The 17,892-nt window shown below is 43.9% G+C and overlaps 4 protein-coding genes and 1 non-coding gene across 13 annotated transcripts, besides 1 other annotated feature; 2 read left to right on the top strand and 3 right to left on the bottom strand.

The window, feature by feature from the left end:
* Positions 1 to 85: 85 nt before the first annotated feature.
* On the top strand, positions 86 to 6,479 carry Psi (P-element somatic inhibitor). 5 transcript variants are annotated; one of them, NM_001414151.1, is made up of 7 exons: positions 86 to 474; positions 554 to 1,645; positions 1,704 to 1,856; positions 1,919 to 2,406; positions 2,471 to 2,708; positions 2,764 to 3,231; positions 3,697 to 5,166. In NM_001414151.1, exons 1-6 carry the CDS (start codon positions 403 to 405, stop codon positions 3,112 to 3,114), a joined length of 2,394 nt encoding a protein of 797 aa, NP_001401009.1. In that variant the 5' UTR covers positions 86 to 402; the 3' UTR covers positions 3,115 to 3,231; positions 3,697 to 5,166. The 5 variants fall into 5 exon arrangements, with proteins under 5 accessions (NP_001401009.1, NP_995862.1, NP_477123.1 ...); NM_206140.2 differs by having other exon boundaries at positions 3,697 to 4,303; NM_057775.4 differs by having other exon boundaries at positions 2,767 to 3,231; positions 3,697 to 4,098.
* Positions 5,293 to 5,335: a mobile genetic element.
* On the bottom strand, positions 6,062 to 11,580 carry Dek (the record flags this gene model as incomplete). Of its 5 annotated transcripts, none has more annotated exons than NM_001274105.1 (11): positions 11,497 to 11,580; positions 10,748 to 10,994; positions 9,686 to 10,167; positions 9,199 to 9,619; positions 9,036 to 9,136; positions 8,800 to 8,973; positions 8,551 to 8,739; positions 8,403 to 8,487; positions 8,226 to 8,347; positions 8,015 to 8,167; positions 6,062 to 7,950 (listed from the first exon to the last, which is right to left on the bottom strand). In NM_001274105.1, exons 1-11 carry the CDS (start codon positions 11,497 to 11,499, stop codon positions 7,936 to 7,938), a joined length of 1,992 nt encoding a protein of 663 aa, NP_001261034.1. In that variant the 5' UTR covers positions 11,500 to 11,580. The 5 variants fall into 5 exon arrangements, with proteins under 5 accessions (NP_001261034.1, NP_725621.1, NP_725622.2 ...); NM_166198.2 differs by having other exon boundaries at positions 7,442 to 7,950; positions 11,485 to 11,580; NM_166199.3 differs by having other exon boundaries at positions 7,442 to 7,950.
* Positions 10,222 to 10,387, bottom strand: snoRNA:Dek-a. The gene has a single exon (NR_048130.1). It is a non-coding gene; the product is annotated as a snoRNA:Dek-a (small nucleolar RNA).
* A 755-nt stretch (positions 11,581 to 12,335) lies between the features above and the next one.
* On the top strand, positions 12,336 to 13,775 carry Fen1 (Flap endonuclease 1). The gene is made up of 2 exons (NM_079041.2): positions 12,336 to 12,543; positions 12,606 to 13,775. Exons 1-2 carry the CDS (start codon positions 12,462 to 12,464, stop codon positions 13,679 to 13,681), a joined length of 1,158 nt encoding a protein of 385 aa, NP_523765.1. The 5' UTR covers positions 12,336 to 12,461; the 3' UTR covers positions 13,682 to 13,775.
* IntS8 (Integrator 8) lies at positions 13,696 to 17,363 on the bottom strand. The gene is made up of 7 exons (NM_137318.3): positions 17,156 to 17,363; positions 16,668 to 17,087; positions 16,492 to 16,609; positions 15,514 to 16,436; positions 14,584 to 15,448; positions 14,060 to 14,522; positions 13,696 to 13,991 (listed from the first exon to the last, which is right to left on the bottom strand). Exons 1-7 carry the CDS (start codon positions 17,268 to 17,270, stop codon positions 13,872 to 13,874), a joined length of 3,024 nt encoding a protein of 1,007 aa, NP_611162.2. The 5' UTR covers positions 17,271 to 17,363; the 3' UTR covers positions 13,696 to 13,871.
* Between the last annotated feature and the right edge of the window lie 529 nt (positions 17,364 to 17,892).

The following is a 17,892-nucleotide window of genomic DNA, read 5'->3' as shown; positions in this document are numbered from 1 at the left end:
TTAACACAAATATACCAAAAGCGCGGACTAAAACCGTGAATATCTTATGCGCAGTGTTACCGTTGCAGTGAAAATCATGAGGGTGAAAAAACGCCTCCAATCAAGCTATAATGCTACACAATTTTTTTGCAAACGCATAATTTTCACTGAAAAGCCGAAAGAAAAATTAAAAAAAAAAACGTAGAAGCGCATGAAAAAAACGGCTCAACAATAAGGCAGAGTAGACATTCGAAAGCCACTTAAACAAATGCCATAGGAAGCGTTTATAGTATTTCCTCAGCATTTGTGAAAAAATCGTCGCTTTCGGCTATTGAATTTTCAACGCGTGCGGTCAAACAGAACAAAAAAAAAACAAGTGGTAACCATAAAGAACCGAATTGAACCTATTATAAACCCAGAACTATGAGCGACTTCCAGCAACAAGGCATCAATCAATCGCAGGCACTCGCGCAGGCAATTCAGCGTGCCAAGCAGGTGAGTTCCCACCACTTGGAAGAGGAAGAAGCGGAAGTGGGCATTGATTCGGCTTCTTTTGCCCCAATCCCCAAACCAGATCGCAGCCAAGATCCAGCCCAGCCAGCAGGGCGGCGGCACAGCGGGTCCATCGCCACCGTCTTCGGGTGGAGGGCCTGGCTTTAAGCGTATCAACGACGACGGCGACAGCGGTCCGGAATCCAAACGCTCCTTGGGCAGTCCGGAGTACGCCAACAACAGCTCCAACATGAGCAGCGGTAGCGGGGGTGGTGGTGGCGGCGGCGGAGGTCCCGGCGGTGCCAGTATTACTCAGGCAATCGCCCAGGCTGCTGCGGTAGCCGCTCGTTTGGCCGCCTCGGCGGGAACAAGCTGTGAGGAGCAGATCCGTCTGCCCGAATCGGTAGCCGGCGCCTTTATGGGTCGCTCCAGTAACGACACCATCACCCACATCCAGGCCGAGTCCGGTGTAAAAGTGCAGGTCATGCAGGATCAAGATCGCGTTATCATGTTGCGTGGTCAAAGGGATACAGTCACTAAGGGGCGCGAAATGATTCAGAACATGGCCAATCGGGCTGGCGGGGGACAGGTGGAGGTGCTGTTGACGATCAATATGCCGCCACCGGGACCTAGCGGGTATCCACCTTACCAGGAGATCATGATTCCGGGCGCCAAGGTGGGCTTGGTCATTGGCAAGGGCGGCGATACCATTAAACAGCTGCAGGAGAAGACCGGAGCCAAAATGATCATCATCCAGGACGGACCAAACCAGGAGCTGATCAAACCCCTTCGCATATCCGGCGAGGCGCAGAAGATAGAGCACGCCAAGCAGATGGTGCTCGATCTGATTGCCCAGAAGGATGCACAGGGTCAGCAACAGGGTGGTCGGGGCGGCGGCGGAGGTGGCGGCGGTCCAGGCATGGGATTCAATAACTTTAATAATGGCAACGGCGGCGAGAGCACCGAAGTCTTTGTGCCCAAAATTGCAGTTGGCGTGGTCATCGGCAAAGGCGGCGACATGATACGTAAAATACAAACTGAGTGCGGCTGCAAACTGCAGTTCATCCAGGGAAAGAACGACGAAATGGGCGACCGCAGGTGCGTCATTCAGGGCACTCGCCAGCAGGTCGACGATGCCAAGCGCACCATTGATGGGCTAATTGAAAACGTTATGGTGAGTCGAAAGTATTTTCTTAAAGATGCAAATCCATTACCTATGTCTGATGTGATAGCAACGAAATGGCATGAATCGAAATGGCAATGGAGGAGGCGGTGGCCCAGGAGGAGACTCTGGCAACTCCAACTACGGCTATGGGTACGGCGTAAATCACGCTCAAGGTGGACGGGAGGAAATTACATTCCTAGTTCCCGCTTCCAAATGTGGAGTAGGTTCAAAAACATTCCGCCGGAGTATCAAGCTCTCTAAACGTTACACATTTCCATGCAGATTGTTATTGGTCGCGGCGGTGAGACCATCAAGCTGATCAACCAGCAATCTGGAGCGCACACTGAAATGGATCGCAATGCCAGCAATCCCCCCAACGAGAAGCTCTTCAAATCTAAGGGCACCACCGACCAGGTGGAGGCTGCCCGCCAAATGATTTCCGAGAAGATCAACATGGAGCTGAATGTCATTTCTCGCAAGCCCATCGGTGGAGGTCCCGGCGGTGGTGGCGGAAATTCTGGCGGTGGCCAGAACAATTCCCACCACAATCAGCAGCAAGGCGGCTATGGCGGCCAGAATCAAATGCAGGGCGGCGATCCCAACTCGGGAGCTGGCTACCAACAACAGCCTTGGGGTGGACCCTACGGGCAGCAGGGTTGGGATCCGTCCGGTCAACAGCAGCAAATGGCCATGGCTAATCAAGGGGGCTCTGCTGCGGGAGGAGCTTCCGGTGGTCAAGACTACTCGGCTCAGTGGATCGAGTACTACAAGTAACCATTTACCAAGAACGCTTTCATAAATATCTTTATATAAACCTATATATTTACAATTTAGACAAATGGGATGCCATCGTGAGGCTGAAATGATCGAGCAGCAAATGAAGGCCAAACAGGCGGGCGGCTCCTCCGGTCCTGTCCAGCAGCAACAACCCCAACAGCAGCAACAGTCCCAGCAGCAGACAGGAGGCGCCGGTGCCGGAGGAGCGGACTACAGTGCCCAGTGGGCGGAGTACTATCGCAGCGTGGGCAAGATTGAAGAAGCTGAGGCAATCGAAAAGACATTAAAGAATAAGGTGGGTGGAAAGCCATCCTTTCTATACAATATTATCTATATAATTATAACATTAGCAGCAGAACGGATCTGGTGGCCAGAGCAGTACGCCGAATCCCAGCCAGGGCGGCTCCGGCCAGCAGCAGCCCAATCCCGCTGCGGCGGCGGCGGCAGCAGCTGCTGCTGCAGCGGCGGCCGGTGGTTATGGCCAGAGCATGACGCCCACTCAGTATGCACAGTATTCGCAGTATTATGCAGCTGCTGCTGCAGCTGGTGGTCAGCCCCAGGGAGCGCCTCAGCCCGGCGGAGGGCAGAGCGGTGGTCCGCCGGGCAACTATCCTGGCAATTATCCGGGCGCTGGTTACGGCGGCTATCCCGGTGCGCCGGGCCAACAGCAGCAGAAATCGCACAAAAACGACAATCACTGAGGACGTTCGGATGTATCGGAATCGTCGGTAGGGGGAAGGAGGTGTATGTGGGAGTGGAAGCGAACGCCGAAGTGGAAGATGCTGCGGGTTGAGGACGATGCAGGTGCCTTGAATGGGGTGAGTTTTAAGCGCTAAGCATTTCCAGTAGTTGTCAGAGGAGTGTGTTTATGTATATTCTATTGAAATTGAATTGCCGCCTATAAATTATATGCATTATGTATTTTTGCTTTGTCCATCTGCTTAAAAATGATCGCTTTATTTTAGATAATCAGTACTCCTCATCTGCATTACAAATATTTTTACACAATACAATTTTGGGTTCACATTTTCCAATTATGTTCGTACGAATTTGTATTTTGGGCGAGATCAATTTTTCGGAAAGGATTTTAGGCAATGATAATCATGTGCCATAGTAATGGCCCTCCTCATCGGATGGGTGGTTGTGTGTTTGCATATGATTATCATTATCCTCCAAATCTAAGTTTGTTGACTCAATTGGAAAATGGTGTGATCCATTGCCTTACATTATGACTTGTAATAGCCTAACCAAATCTTGTTTACCATGCGTAAAACTCTTTGCAGTGATCTATTGTTCTACTATGTCCCTATGTCTTTTATCCCCCCACAAAACTAGCAAATCAGAAATGAAAAGCAAATGATTTTTAATTGCAATAACAACAGCAAAAGCAAAAGCAGAAGCATCACCACCACCACATAGACAACACACGGGATGGAGGCGGACATCAGGCGAGGACCCGGATAAATCGGAGAACGTTAAGCTTTTGCAGAATTGTAAATTAATACTATTAACACTGTCTATTATTTGGATACTGCATATAATTTCACCATAGCTTGTAAGAGATTATCCCGAGATCCTAAGTCTACTTTTACCTAATAATTATACATAATTCCGACCGATTGAAACATAATGCTCTTGCTGTTCATGATCACCACTTGCACAGACATACTAAGAGACGCTAATTGAATCCGTTTTGGGTGTTTTGTTCATTTTTATACACATCTGCATATATATAGTCATATATATATATATATATATATACATCGCATATATAGGTTCTTTCACCGTCAATTCAGGCAGCCAATCTGCAATGGGCGTTCAGTAATTAAAGACACCCTTTGTTAAAATTCTCAACTTTAATGGTAGCAATAAACAAATCGAACGTTTTATATACACGAACTCATTTTCACGTACTTAGCTTAGCTTAGTTGTACTAGAAGCCATTTGAACTATATATGATCGACATTTACACTTGATCATATATACATATGTCTGCTGATCTGGTAAGATTTAAAAGATTTGATCGAACCTTTTTATTAAATTTGATTCAAGTGAGGGCCAGGTACAAAAGGTTATCTTCCTTAATTGATATTTAACATCTTGCATAACAATATTTTCATCTTTCAGTTCTGGAGAATCTATGAAATCATTTTTGTAGCACTAAGGTGAAACTGAACTGAGTTTAAAATTATTTCCTGCTCTATAATTGTATATTTTTTTAAATTATAAACCTGGTTTGAATACGCTTGCAATATTTACCTTTAAACGAACGCGCAGGATAATCATGCTTGTTTTAATATCTATTTCACCAAATGCAAACATAAAGTATGTTATTTTCAGAGGACGCTCTTCAGACCAGTTAATAGCAGAAATACGAAATCAAACCCCAAAACTTTTTCACACTATAACAAATAACGAAAACAAAAAAAAACACGATGAAATACGAACCATACATATATTGTAAAAGTGTCAAACTTGGTAAGATTGTGTGTTGTTATTACTGTCTATTAAACATATTGCAATTGAAACAATGAAACTTACCCAATGAATGTAGGTCTACCATAATTTAGTCTTAATACCGATATATAATCTAAGTTTTACGTCTCCCCAAATATCTGATTGTTGCAACAGCAGATCAACCATATTGTAACCGTTGTTCGGCCACGCGGGATCAGTTCGGGACTACCATCCAAATCCTGAACTCCGTCCTGCGGCCGGCCGGCAAAGCATTGAATAAACATTTAATATACCATATAATATATATTCACATACATATATTACCAGCACGGAGCATTTCGGTGCTGTGTGTCCTATTGCGTTTCTATTAATTACATTTATACCCGTTACTAAACCAATCCTAAAACAAAATTTTAATGAATAGTAACGGGTATCAGATAGTCGGGGCTCGACTGTATCGCTCTTGATTTATTTATCCAGCTGATTGTTTATGCCACATATGAAAATCGTTTATTGAGCGTATTTTCAGAGGTTCTGGTCGTTCTTGCTCGTGGAAGAGATCTTGGGGATCGGGACGGGCTTTTGACTTTTCCCAGGGATGGTCGATTGATTGCCACATTATTGGGTATGCTTGGAACCACATTGGAGTACAATTTTAATATCAAACTGCACATATATTATATCCATAACTGATTATCCTGAATATTCTTTATACTACATACTATTCCTTGACAATTGACTATATATATGCATATATTTATATACGTATTTCTCAATAATTGCCTAGCAAAACGAACGATATTTGATTTCCCGAACAGTGCTCCCTATTGATAAATTCTGTGCTGTATACATATTTGTAAAATATCGTTTAAAGGTATCATTTGCTTGCTCTATAAGCGGTTTACATTGGCTCCCAAGCCAATCTCTAATTTATACTATTCCATATTGTGTACTTTAATATATTGAATATATTTCGTATAATAAGAGCGATTCAGGTCTAGAATTAGGAAATTTTTCGAATAATATGGCAGTTTGAAAGAGAAGAACCCAATTTTCAATGTTTTTGGGAAGTCGATTTTCTTTTTTCATTCTAGCAAAGGTTTTCAAGGATATCATCCTGCGTATCTTATATCGACCAAGGTAAGTATGACCCAACCAAATATTAAATGTAGAACGTTCAATAACCCATTTCGTTGAGCATTTCTTTTGGGTCCAATGTCAAGCCGTTTATTTTGCAATCAAATGATATTTTTGAAATTTACATTTCTGCATACATTTCCATTCGTTTCATTTAAATTACGTGCTTTGATCTATTTGCAGGAACAATTCAGAGAAAAGTTGATTCCTTCTCCCGTATTATCCACACTTCTCATTGATATATGTATTTTTGTCCCGAAATTGATATTTACATTGTTTTTTTATAAACATATATTAACCATTTTTGACAATATATAAATATATATATTATATCTGAATCATAACTGACTATCTGTATGTTTCAGCGTTTTGTCCACTCGACAGCTTTCAATTACCACCCGGTAAATCCCCGACAGAAATTAGTTTAATTATTTTCTTAAATCGTTTAGATAATTGTTAAATTCAATTGTAGAAAATGTCCCAATTGAACATTTTTAAATTCGAAATAAACTTTTCCCATGCTACAACCCAAAATAAAGCATTTTTTTCCTTCAAATTAAGTCAGAATTAATATGGACTATTTAAAAAAGAACATTTTTTTTTTTAGAAAAAAGAGATTTGTTCCGCCACTGGGATTTTTATCCACTATAGAAATTCCAACCCATTTAGAAAATCGATAAGGTTTCTCTTAATTTTTAGCACTTTATTACTGATACACTGCATTCCTTTTAGCATTTTTCAGCGAACATTTGAAATTAAAACAGAACAGAATGCACAAGAGTATATAGCTTAGTTGCCAATTTCTGGGACTAAACTAATTTAGTGGAGCTTTATTAGTGTTGTTTTTGATATTCATTTACGAGTTTACTACGGGAAAACTTCCATTGAGATGCGACTGTGATTTTGTTCTTTTACTTTTCTCTTGCTGGCAATTAAACGTTTAAATATTCGGTTTTTTCTATTCATTTGCTCTTTTAAAATTAACATACATCTATTATTACCTTGTAAATATCTAATATTTATAATATTTAACTTTATTCCCTTCCTCATTCCACATTCAATCTTCTGTTTGTTTATTTTTTACTCACAATTTGTTGTGAGCTTGTCTCTAGTTAATAAGCCGAGAAACCTTCCTATCTTCAATCACACTGGGCCCGAGCATTTGTGGTGAACAGCAGGAGTTGGGATGCGATAGAGACATCAAAATCAAAATGGGTTTCAAGGATATATTTTGGGAACAGCAGTTAAACATTTGTATCAGGAGCTCCGCTCAAGTGTGCCTTAAAATTACTCGCCCAAATAATGCATTCTTTTATTACATTAGCCAAAAACTTTTTGTAATCGTGTAAATTTAAAATGGTTTTCCACTTTCGTTTGTTTTTGTACTGCTGCCAGTGTGTGAAATTTCAATATTTCACGCTTTTACAAATTTTTAATTTTGCTTTTTGTTTATTATTTCTTGTGCCTTAAGGTTAAATACATCTTTTCTTGTTAAACGTCAAATCAAAATGCACTACAGTTTAGGTGTTTCTTTTTTATCGGATTTTTACAAGTTTCTCTTTGCTTAATTTACACACTTCGCAGAGCTGTCGTTTGCACATACTTTCAGGAAAATAGAAAATGATGTGCATGCGTGCGCACGGTTGGACAAATAAAAAGTTATATATACAGATGAATATATATAAGAATGGATAGTCGACTGCCGCTGACGTTAGGATTAAGGTGAACTGCAGATAGCTTTTAGGATAGGAGTACAAATCATATACTTATAGGAGACAACTACTTGGAGTTACATTTCGCGAACCATGCCCAACTTCTTTCTGCATCGGCGTACAACGTCCTGACTTTGCTATCGCCTGTTTTGTGTTGTATGTGTACAGAGCCTGGACCCTTCTTCGACTTTAAAGTGGACTTGTCAACGCGTCGTTTTATGTCGCAATTAACTAAGAATTGGGAAATAAATTGAGTTTCAGTAAAACAGAAATTATAAATATGCTTGTAACTTACCGCTTTCACTGTCGCCTTGATGAAGTCTTTCTTGTCTGTTAGGTCAAAGTCTGGATATTTTGCATAAACTTGTTTGCACACGGTTTTCATCGTAATCTCCTCAAGATTGGCTTTATCCAGAATCTCTTTGACATATCCGCGTATTTGTTCATCCTGCAAATAGACGTTCGATGAGGATAACACATTACGATTGCGATTACTGGCTACCAACCGTTGGGAATGCCTGTTTGCCCTTTTTGGTTAGTGGCTCATCCTCGTCGGATTCATCTTTGTCATCGACATCATCATCTTCCTCGGACGATTCCTTCTTTGATTTTTTCGATCGACTATCGGCTGCGGATTACATTAATTGTTATTTCATACGGTTTTCATATTACTTTTAACATACCCTTTCCAGCTGGTTTTGACTTGTTGTTAGCTTTGCTATTTTTCGCAGGCGTAATGGGCTTCTTGCTCTTTTTGGGACGTTCCTCCTGAAAAATTGGCATATACTTGATAAAACACCAAATGCTCGATATTAAATTAAATTTACATACTTCGCTTTGATCGCTGGCAAAATCGGAGACATCCTCCTCCTCTTCATCCTCGGATACCTCCTCATCTTCGCTATCTGAATCTTTACGCTTGCGGGAAGCTGCACCTCGTCCTCTACCCCTTCGTCCAGCTGACGCAGGAGCTGCCGGTCGTCCACGTTTACCCACGGAACCACGTTTACGTTTTGGGACCTGGGGATTTAGTTATTTTTTTTTATATAGGTCACTTGGTCATACGTTTATAATACATACATCACTATCGGCATCGGAAACTTCCGATTCCTCTTCTTCCTCGGAATCAGAGTTTCTTCTGCGACTTTTGCGCGCAGGACGACCGCGTCCACCGCGGCTTGGGACTTTGCGACCTGCTGCACCAGCACCACCACCACGACCACCGTCAGAGTCGGAATTGGCAGAAGGATTGTACTATAAGCAAAACGACAAATGAGCCAAATTGTGCGCATGGTTTCTGGGCGAAGGATACTTACATCTGAGCCCGACTCGGAGTCATCATTTCGTCTCCTTTTGGGAACTGCAACTTTCTGCTCGCTATCGTCAGAGCTGGAGAAATCTACATAGGCGGACATTTCTGAAATTTAAAACGTAAACATGTTTAGATATATACAATACTTTTGATTTAGATGAGCATACTCTTTCCTGCCGTCGCGCGCCTTGGACGTCCGGTGGAATTGCGTGCAGAGCCTCTGCCAGCGCCGCCGCTAGACTTTCCGCTCTTGCGCTTCTTGTCCTCTTCACTGGGCGGGTCCTCCTCATCTTCATCCAGATCCTCGTCCTCGGCATCTTCCTCCTCCTCCTCATCACCCTGCTCCAAGCAAAGCGACTCGTCCGGTTCCATTAGGAATTTGAGCACTCGAAGGACAGTCTCGTTCTTGCTGCCCTTGCGATCGAGGGTAAGGATCTCGCAGATGCTGCGCAGGCCCTTATTATCCACCTTTTTGATGGCCTCCAGCTTTTTGTTGTACTCCGCTGAATCCTTGGCAAACTCGAAACCGGCAAAGGATCGCAAGTTCTTCTTGACCACATTGTTCTTGCCTTGGGCGCCAAAGCAGATCTATAAATGAGGTGTGAAATTAGTTTTTGACAAGTTGTTGGCAAAAATGTTTCTCAGCTAACTTACTGCATGCAATGTTTGCAGACCATCTACACGAGTCTTGTTGATATTCTCATTAATGCGATCAATCTCGGCGAGAGCGACGACATTCTCATCATCCTCGGCCACCTCGTTGTTCTTGTCCAGGCCATCGTTCTCGTCTCCATCGTCATCTTCGGCATCCTCATCATCCTCGTCCTCTTCGTCGTCGTCCTCCTCCTTAGCCACCTTGCCATTCTTGGCCTTGGGCTCAGGTTTCTTGGGCTTATCGGCTCCCGATTTTGGCTTGGACTCATCAGTGGCATCCTTTATCTTGTCCTCTGCATCTAATTTCGGTTTCTTCTTCTCGCTCTCTTCATCGCTAGCTTTCTCATCAGCCTCATCTTCTGGCTCATCGCCGTCTTCCGAGTTCTCCTCGTCCTTTTCGGAGTTGTCCTCCTTTTTAGCATCCTTATTGTTGGACTTCTTTATTACCGGCGAGGGGGATTTCTCCTTTTTGTCCGCTGCAGCTATAATATTAATTGTAATTATTATTATTTGTAAGAGTTCAAATGTAATAAAATAAAAAAGATGTTAAAATAATAAAATGTCTTCAACCTTGGGACGTCCAATGCTAATTTCGTTTGGGAGCGCAAGGGAACATGAATATTGAAGTTTTGCTGTACCTCGGCATTAAACTACGCAGAACCCATTTAAAGGATTTAGCATGAACAAAAGCCAAGGAAGGAAGGAGGAAGGAAAGTTAAGAGAACTCAATCATCAAACTCTAATAATGGTTTTGTAAACATCGACACGGAGGGGGATCGAACCACATGCCAACATCAGCATAGCGCGGTAAACAAGAGAGACACAAGGAGCGACGCTTTAGACCGCAGCGCCACATCGGAACTCTCCCAATAAGTAGACCAAAGCGAACAAGAGGACGAGAGAGGAAAAGAACTTTCCCGAAGAGAGAGCGAAATAGTTCGGCGCGTTTTTTAAAATGCGCGGTAAATTCACTTTGATTTTTGTTTTTCTCTCTCGTTCTTCACACACACAGTTAGTTAGATTGTGTGTTCGCCTGGCTTTGCCTTTTAATTTTTTATTTACCTGCATCCGATTCGGTATTTGAAACAGCCGTTGAGTCTCCTTTGGCTTTTTTATCAGCGACGTCATCAGTGGCGGCAGAGGCAGAGGCGTCGACAGCGGCGGGGGATTCGGCTGCATCTTTGGAGCCCCTTTCCGGCTGTGCCCCCACGGCTTTCGCCACCCCCGCAGTAACCGATGCATTTTCCACATCGCTTACCTTATCGGCGGCATTTTCTTTGGCTGCCGTTTCTGCCGCTTTGTTAGCATCCTTTTCGTGCGGCGATGGCATGGAAAGATACAAAGTCAGAATTGGATTACACTTGCTAATTTTTTGGCGGCCAATACGATGGGTTTCGGTGCGCCTATTTCTTTTTTAATCGAATCGCAATTTGAGTGTGAGTTAGGTCTTCGGCGATTGCGAGTTTGTGTATGCGTGTCTTCTTCGCCGAGCGAGCAAGCGAGTGAGAGAGGGAGCAAGAAATGAGAGAGGCGATAGAAAAAACAACATTGCAAATCTATGAGGCGCACACACACACACTAGTCATCCCGCTCGCACCCACTCGCATCGGCATCTCGAGCCACAACGACGCCATGTTTATACACACAACCGAACGGCGGGAGAGAACCGATAGTCGGGCAGTTAGCCTCGCGGATAATTTGTTGCGCTCTATTTACACACAAAATACGTTAGCAATCCCGCCGTTTTCATTTCACCTCGCTGGCACACACTTTCCGGCGCTTTTTCCCACATTTTTCACCTTTTTACATACCATATTTCTAATGGCTTTTCTGTTTTTCCGTCAGCCGACACACATTCAATCTGCTCACTAGAAGAGGTGTCACAATCGATAGTATTGCAGCCGACAAGCACTAAAAAATACCCGGCAAAATAATGGGTGCCCTTTTCGTTGCTCACTTTTGGCGGGCTTTTTACAAGGGAATTAAGTTGGTATACATGTTCAGTTGTTAATACCATTTTATGATTCTTTATTTTAAAATGCATTTAAATTCTTTCTTGATAGTGTCCAGTCAACTCTATCGCTATTATCCTAAGCTAACCACATTGCTTACCTGTAATTATATTATAATTCATATGTTAGTCTGATCTGAATACAATATTTATATACCCCAATAAAAATATTCAAAAGAAAACTATTTAATTCTGGTATATTTTGATTAACGATAATATTATTCTAATGTATTAGTAACACTGATCTAAATAAAAAAATATTTATATACGTATATTATAATAGTCGAAAGAAATACTTTCTTTTTAAACAAAATGACTGGTATTAACCAGTCCTATATATTTCTGAAATATTTTGCTTTTTAATGAATCGGACTAAATTATATATATATATGCATAAAAAACATATTTGAAGGAGACACTTGCTTTTTAAATGATTTGTTAACCAAAACCATCTAATTTTGGAATATTTTGCAGACCGGTAGTCATATTTTAATTCATCAGTCACGCTGATCTAAATGTTAATATTTATATACGTTCATAAAAATATTCGAAAGAAAATGAAATAAATATGTAAAAACTAACAATTTAGCGAATAAAAAATTTTTTGACGTTCTGGTATTTATGTATTGAAAAGGCGGTCACTCTTGTTGGCAAAAAAGCGCGCGGCGTGTTTTCACAAACAAAACAATTTGATAAACCCCTGGCTATACTTAATATAATCATATATTTAATTAATTACAAGTGTTAAGTTAAAATAAAATCGCCATGGGAATTTTGGGCTTATCTAAGCTCATTGCCGATCTGGCGCCACAGGCGATTCGCGAAAGTGAGATGAAGCATTTTTTCGGTGAGTCCGGTTCTATTTGCTAAATATAAACAAAACTTTAATAGTATGCTCACATTTCAAAGGTCGCAAGGTAGCAATCGATGCTAGTATGTGCCTGTACCAGTTCCTCATCGCCGTGCGCTCCGAAGGCGCCCAGTTGGCCACCGTAAATGGTGATCCCACGTCCCACTTAATGGGCATGTTCTACCGCACCATCCGATTGCTGGACAACGGAATCAAGCCGGTATATGTCTTCGACGGAAAGCCACCAGATCTCAAGTCCGGTGAGCTGGCGAAGCGCGCCGAGCGGCGGGAGGAAGCGGAGAAGGCACTGAAGGCGGCCACCGATGCGGGAGATGATGCCGGTATCGAAAAGTTTAATCGCCGATTGGTCCGGGTAACGAAGGAGCACGCCAAAGAGGCCAAGGAACTGCTCACACTAATGGGTGTGCCCTATGTTGATGCACCGTGCGAAGCGGAGGCCCAGTGTGCCGCTCTGGTGAAAGCTGGAAAGGTTTATGCCACCGCCACGGAGGATATGGATGCCCTCACATTCGGATCTACAAAACTGTTGAGATACCTTACCTACAGCGAGGCACGAAAGATGCCCGTCAAGGAGTTCAGCTACGACAAGCTGTTGGAAGGTCTGGCCATTAACAATCGAGAGTTCATTGATCTATGTATTCTGCTGGGTTGCGATTACTGTGAGAGCATCAAGGGTATTGGACCCAAGCGAGCGATCGAACTGATCAACACCTATCGGGATATAGAGACTATTCTGGATAACCTGGACTCTAGCAAATACACCGTGCCCGAGAACTGGAACTACAAGGTGGCGCGGGAACTCTTCATCGAACCGGAGGTAGCTGATGCCGACTCCATAGATCTCAAATGGGTCGAGCCGGATGAGGAGGGCCTTGTCAAGTTTCTCTGCGGCGACCGGCAGTTCAACGAAGAGCGCGTTCGCAACGGTGCCAAAAAGCTGATGAAATCCAAGCAGGCCCAGACTCAGGTGAGACTCGATAGCTTCTTTAAGACACTGCCCAGCACTCCGAATGCCACAAACGCTGCAAAACGGAAGGCCGAGGAAGCAAAGAAGAGCGCCAATAACAAAAAGGCCAAGACCAGCGGCGGTGGACGAGGCCGGCGACCCAAGTAGTTCATTCGTGTGTTATCTGGAAAAACGTACAATTCTTTAATCTTAACTTAACCGTAAAGCCTATGCATACAATATAAACTACATCTTTGAGCTTAATGCTAGTTGGTCTGCTTGTGGGTGCGGGTGAGGTTGGGATGTTGGATTATGGATATTGGATTTTGAATTAGAGTTTGGACTGTGGGGGCTGCGACTACAGCAAATACTGCTTGGCCAGGGCACGCAGAAATCTCGATTTCCGCACCATGGCAGATTCTCGTTTGATCTCCTCATTGTTGTTTGCATTCAGCTCCAGAGTGCCCATCATAGAAATCTGTTTTTTAAAAATGTTATAAAGATAAATGATTACCCGCAAATGAGCACAGAGTAATAGATTCCTACCGCTTCAAGTTTCCGACTGTGTTCGCCTCGCTTAGCGTGCAGATTGACGATGAACTCCAGCAGAGTTGTATCCCAGATGCAGCTGTAATATGCATCCATGGCATCGGTGAAATTCGACGATTTCTCGCTGAGATTCTTGAACACAATGCCGTAGTCGATCTCATCAAGGAACTGACACAGAACGGTGGCCTGCATGTGACAGCCCAGATTGGCGGCACATCGAATCATCTTGCGGATCACGTAGTCGTCGGCCACATTTCTCTGCAGCGGCATGGTGCAGTAGTCGGTGCCAGTAACCAGCGCATTTACATAGCAACGCATTGCGGACTCATTATTGCCGATGGCTAGATCTAGATCGCCTTTCATCTTCAGCCATGAAATGGTTTGCGGATAGTAGGACAAAGCCTCGGAAAGAAGCCATTGCAGGGTCTCGCAAACGCTCCTCAAACTGTAGCTGACAGGGCTGAAATGAGGATTAAAAGTTATTATTTAAAAAAAAACTATATTACTGTCTGTCTACTCACTTGTTAATGCTGGTAGGCCACAGCTGCATGTACTCGCAGCTTAAATCATGATTGGGGTCATCCTTAAGTATGTTGTGGACTTTGCCTATCATGGAGATGGCGAGTCCGAAAACGCTTTGGTGGCGGATTCGCTGTAGGAAGGCCTGCAGGGAACTGATACCGCCAACTCCTGAGGAGCCACGCTTCGGAACGTTAAGGAACATGCTTAGCATCAGTTCCCAGGCATCGCGACATACCTTCTTGGGGCCCTTCATCTTCTCCATCTCGATGAAGGTGGCGGCGAAGGCCAGGGGTAGTTCCAGGGGACCCGCCCGTTTATCCAGGTAAAGGAGAGGTGGAAATTCTGTGAGGTTAAGTAGCATGATAGCGCAACTCTCTAGGATATCCGGACGTGGGACGATTGAATCTCCTGCCTGCAGGGCTCCCAAACATTGCTTGCATCTTCCTCCCAAGGATTGCAGATCGAGTGGCTTCTGGTGCCACTCCTCCAGGCACTGTGTTATCTGAATGTGCAGGATTTCCCAGGTGATCAGCTTACACATCAGCTGCACATTGGCCGCCATCTCCTGGCGCTGATTTTCCGACTTCAGTACACTCAGCATTGAAACGGCATCGATGTAGTTGCCCCTTGTGGCCAATTCTCGCGCCTTGCCGAGCAGAACATAGCTGAAGTCTTGCAAAAAGCTAACCGGCATGGCCATAATAAGAGTTTTCAGGGGCTGTGGTACGTCCCAACTGGGATTAATGGCCCACAGAGGTTTTCCAGGAGCAGTTGCGCATAATTTCACTAGCAATATCCTCACTGTGTTGGCATTGGTGCAGCTTATCAGTTGTCGCTCCAGAGCGCCCACGTCAACCCTGCTCACTAGAAGGGGTAAGTTAAAATATAATAAATGAATTTTGTTACAGGAATGGAGATGCATCTCTTACTCTTGGAGTGACACATCCAGTCGGAAAGCGAGGCCAACGAGTTGGTGGGCACCGGCGGCGTCGCCTGCAGCATCTGTTCGTCAATATCCTGGAGTTCATCTGACGAGAACAGTCCAAATCCTCGCACCGTTTGTAGCAACTGTCGTGACTGCCCACCCTGATGAAGCAAACAGTCGATGAGGAAGTGCTTGAGTGCCGCCTGTTCTTTGAAAGTACAGTGGGGAAGCATTTCCTGCAAAGCCTCCACCAGCGGTGGCAGGCAGTCCAGTTCCCGGTACTTCTCAAAGTACTCAACGCTGCCAAAGATGCTGCCCCACTCAAAGATGTTTCGCACCACATTCAATGCAGCCACCTGCAATTGCAGCTGAACTGTCTCCTTGAGTATGCCCGTGGAGATGGAACCCTCAATGTCCAGTTCCACTTGCCGCCGGCTTATAAAGGGGATTTCTCGCCTTCTGTTGTCCATTCGCAGAATTGATACAATGTCTGTGTAGTTGTTAAGTAGCGATTGCTGGAACTTCTCCAGCAGTGACTGCTCCTCGGCGCTAATTCCACAGGCCTGCAGTAGACCTTCCAGTTCTGACGGTCGTATGTGGCAGTAATATAGAGTTGTCTGTGGCGGGATTGCCTGCAGATTAGTATTACACGCGGCGGCCGCTTCCCGGGCCAAAACATACTGTTTGGTGTACAGGTAATATTGGGCGAGCTCGTAGTGCAGTTGGGCTCTCAATTCCTGGGGTGTTATTAGGTGCATAACATCGTAGTTTTGGCCATTGCCGATATCATCACATCGCAGCGGAACAAAGCTGTCGTAGTGAAATATGTAGAAAGGTTTTGTCGAGGCGCAGAGTTGTTGCAAATACTCGATGGATGGTTGAGTCGGTGTGTCCAGAAACTGCTGGAGCTGGTCCACAGTTTGGTACCTATAATTAAGCCTTATTTGAGCATTAGAGTATGGATAACTTAACCACATCTTACATTGTGTTTTGAGGACGTGGCGCTTTTAACGCCTGCTCCTTTATCAGTTGCATTCGCAGCAGCATGCGGTGGTATATGGTCAAGGCGAATCTTGCTGCTCTTTCGTTTCCAGCAGCGGCTGAAAGGATTCACAGAGGATATAGAGAAGTATATGTGGAGGCTAGGAATTAACATACAAATTCTCGCGTCAAAATCATTGGGCAGGGGAATACTTAAGGAGCAGCCGTAGCTTATGGTGCACAGATCGCGCAGCAAGGCCAGCTGCATAATCACAGGCAGGTTCTTCTCCAATGCATCCAGATCCCACTTCAGCCAAGTGGCTACCTTCAGCTCGAGGATTTTCAGTGCCAACTGCTTGCGGTTCAATTGCAGGCCCTTCTCCGCGGGCCTTTGTGGGCTATGGGGCATGCCCACTCCGCCGGAGGCAGTGGGCGTTGTCGGCGCAGGGGCACCACCAACCACGCCGGGAATGGGTCCCGAATTCGATGGCGTCTGGTTTAGATTCTGCAAATCACTGCCAGGCGTCCCCACTGACTCCTGCGCCGTGTTCGGCGTCATGCTGATGAACTGCACGATCAGCTCCATGGCGCTGGGCTCTATAAATGGTGGGCATGGATTGTAATCTCAATTTGTCGGCCGGATTCCACAAGTGAGTCGAACATACCGGGATGCGGGCGCTGCAGATGCTGCGTAATCTTGTGCGGATCGAGCAGGAACTCGAACCACAGTACCGTTTCGGCAGCCAGTGGAACTGGCTTGGGCTTAAGAGGATCGTCCATGCTAATCCCTGCCAAAATTCACCAATCAAAACAAAAATTAAAGAATGGCGAAGGGAGACCAGCTGGCTGTGGCTATACAATCGATGTATCTATCGATGGGCGATAGATTCTGTCCGCTTTTGATTTCGATAAATTTGCCAAATAATTTGATTTGTGTTATCGATACATCCCTGCCAACTCGTTTTATGGACAATTGAAAGTTGGTTTTTGAAGATGCTGTTAAATTGAAATATTTAAATCTTTTTTTAAATAGACCAGTAGCAGAATGTACTGTTATCTTCTTGAGATTCTTGTTGGCAATTAAAGTTCTCCTTATTCGTTTGGGACACAAAGAAGTATTTCCGCTTTTCTAAAAAACAATTTTCCTCTTTTTGTTTAGGCATAATTTTACTGTTAATAATAATTATTTAGTTATCCATTTATATATGGGCAATTAACAGCCTTTACCTAAAATTTTACAATAATAAATACCCCTTAACCCAAATGAAGATTTCGAAATCCAGCTGTAATAATAAAATATAATACCGAATTTAATGTAGGTCTAAAGTTTATGAAATAGTTTTTACTTCTTTCATTTTAGTTTATATGTTTGTTTTTATTTTATCCATACTTCATTAGTACC

Source organism: Drosophila melanogaster, chromosome 2R, assembly GCF_000001215.4.
Source record: "Drosophila melanogaster chromosome 2R".
NCBI lineage: Eukaryota > Metazoa > Arthropoda > Insecta > Diptera > Drosophilidae > Drosophila > Drosophila melanogaster.
The sequence above is the reverse complement of the archived record's forward strand: the minus strand, read 5'-3'. Positions and strand labels throughout refer to the sequence as shown.

Coding starts and splice junctions, on each gene's coding strand:
- Fen1 (NM_079041.2), top strand. CDS start 12,462: ATGGGAATTTTGGGCTTATCTAAGCTCATTGCCGATCTGGCGCCACAG. Junction 12,544..12,605: donor TGAGATGAAGCATTTTTTCG/GTGAGTCCGGTT, acceptor CACATTTCAAAG/GTCGCAAGGTAGCAATCGAT.
- IntS8 (NM_137318.3), bottom strand. CDS start 17,270: ATGGACGATCCTCTTAAGCCCAAGCCAGTTCCACTGGCTGCCGAAACG. Junction 15,449..15,513: donor CTGGATGTGTCACTCCAAGA/GTAAGAGATGCA, acceptor TACCCCTTCTAG/TGAGCAGGGTTGACGTGGGC. Junction 13,992..14,059: donor ACAGTCGGAAACTTGAAGCG/GTAGGAATCTAT, acceptor TTTAAAAAACAG/ATTTCTATGATGGGCACTCT.
- Psi (NM_001414151.1), top strand. CDS start 403: ATGAGCGACTTCCAGCAACAAGGCATCAATCAATCGCAGGCACTCGCG. Junction 475..553: donor CAATTCAGCGTGCCAAGCAG/GTGAGTTCCCAC, acceptor TCCCCAAACCAG/ATCGCAGCCAAGATCCAGCC. Junction 1,857..1,918: donor TTCCCGCTTCCAAATGTGGA/GTAGGTTCAAAA, acceptor ATTTCCATGCAG/ATTGTTATTGGTCGCGGCGG.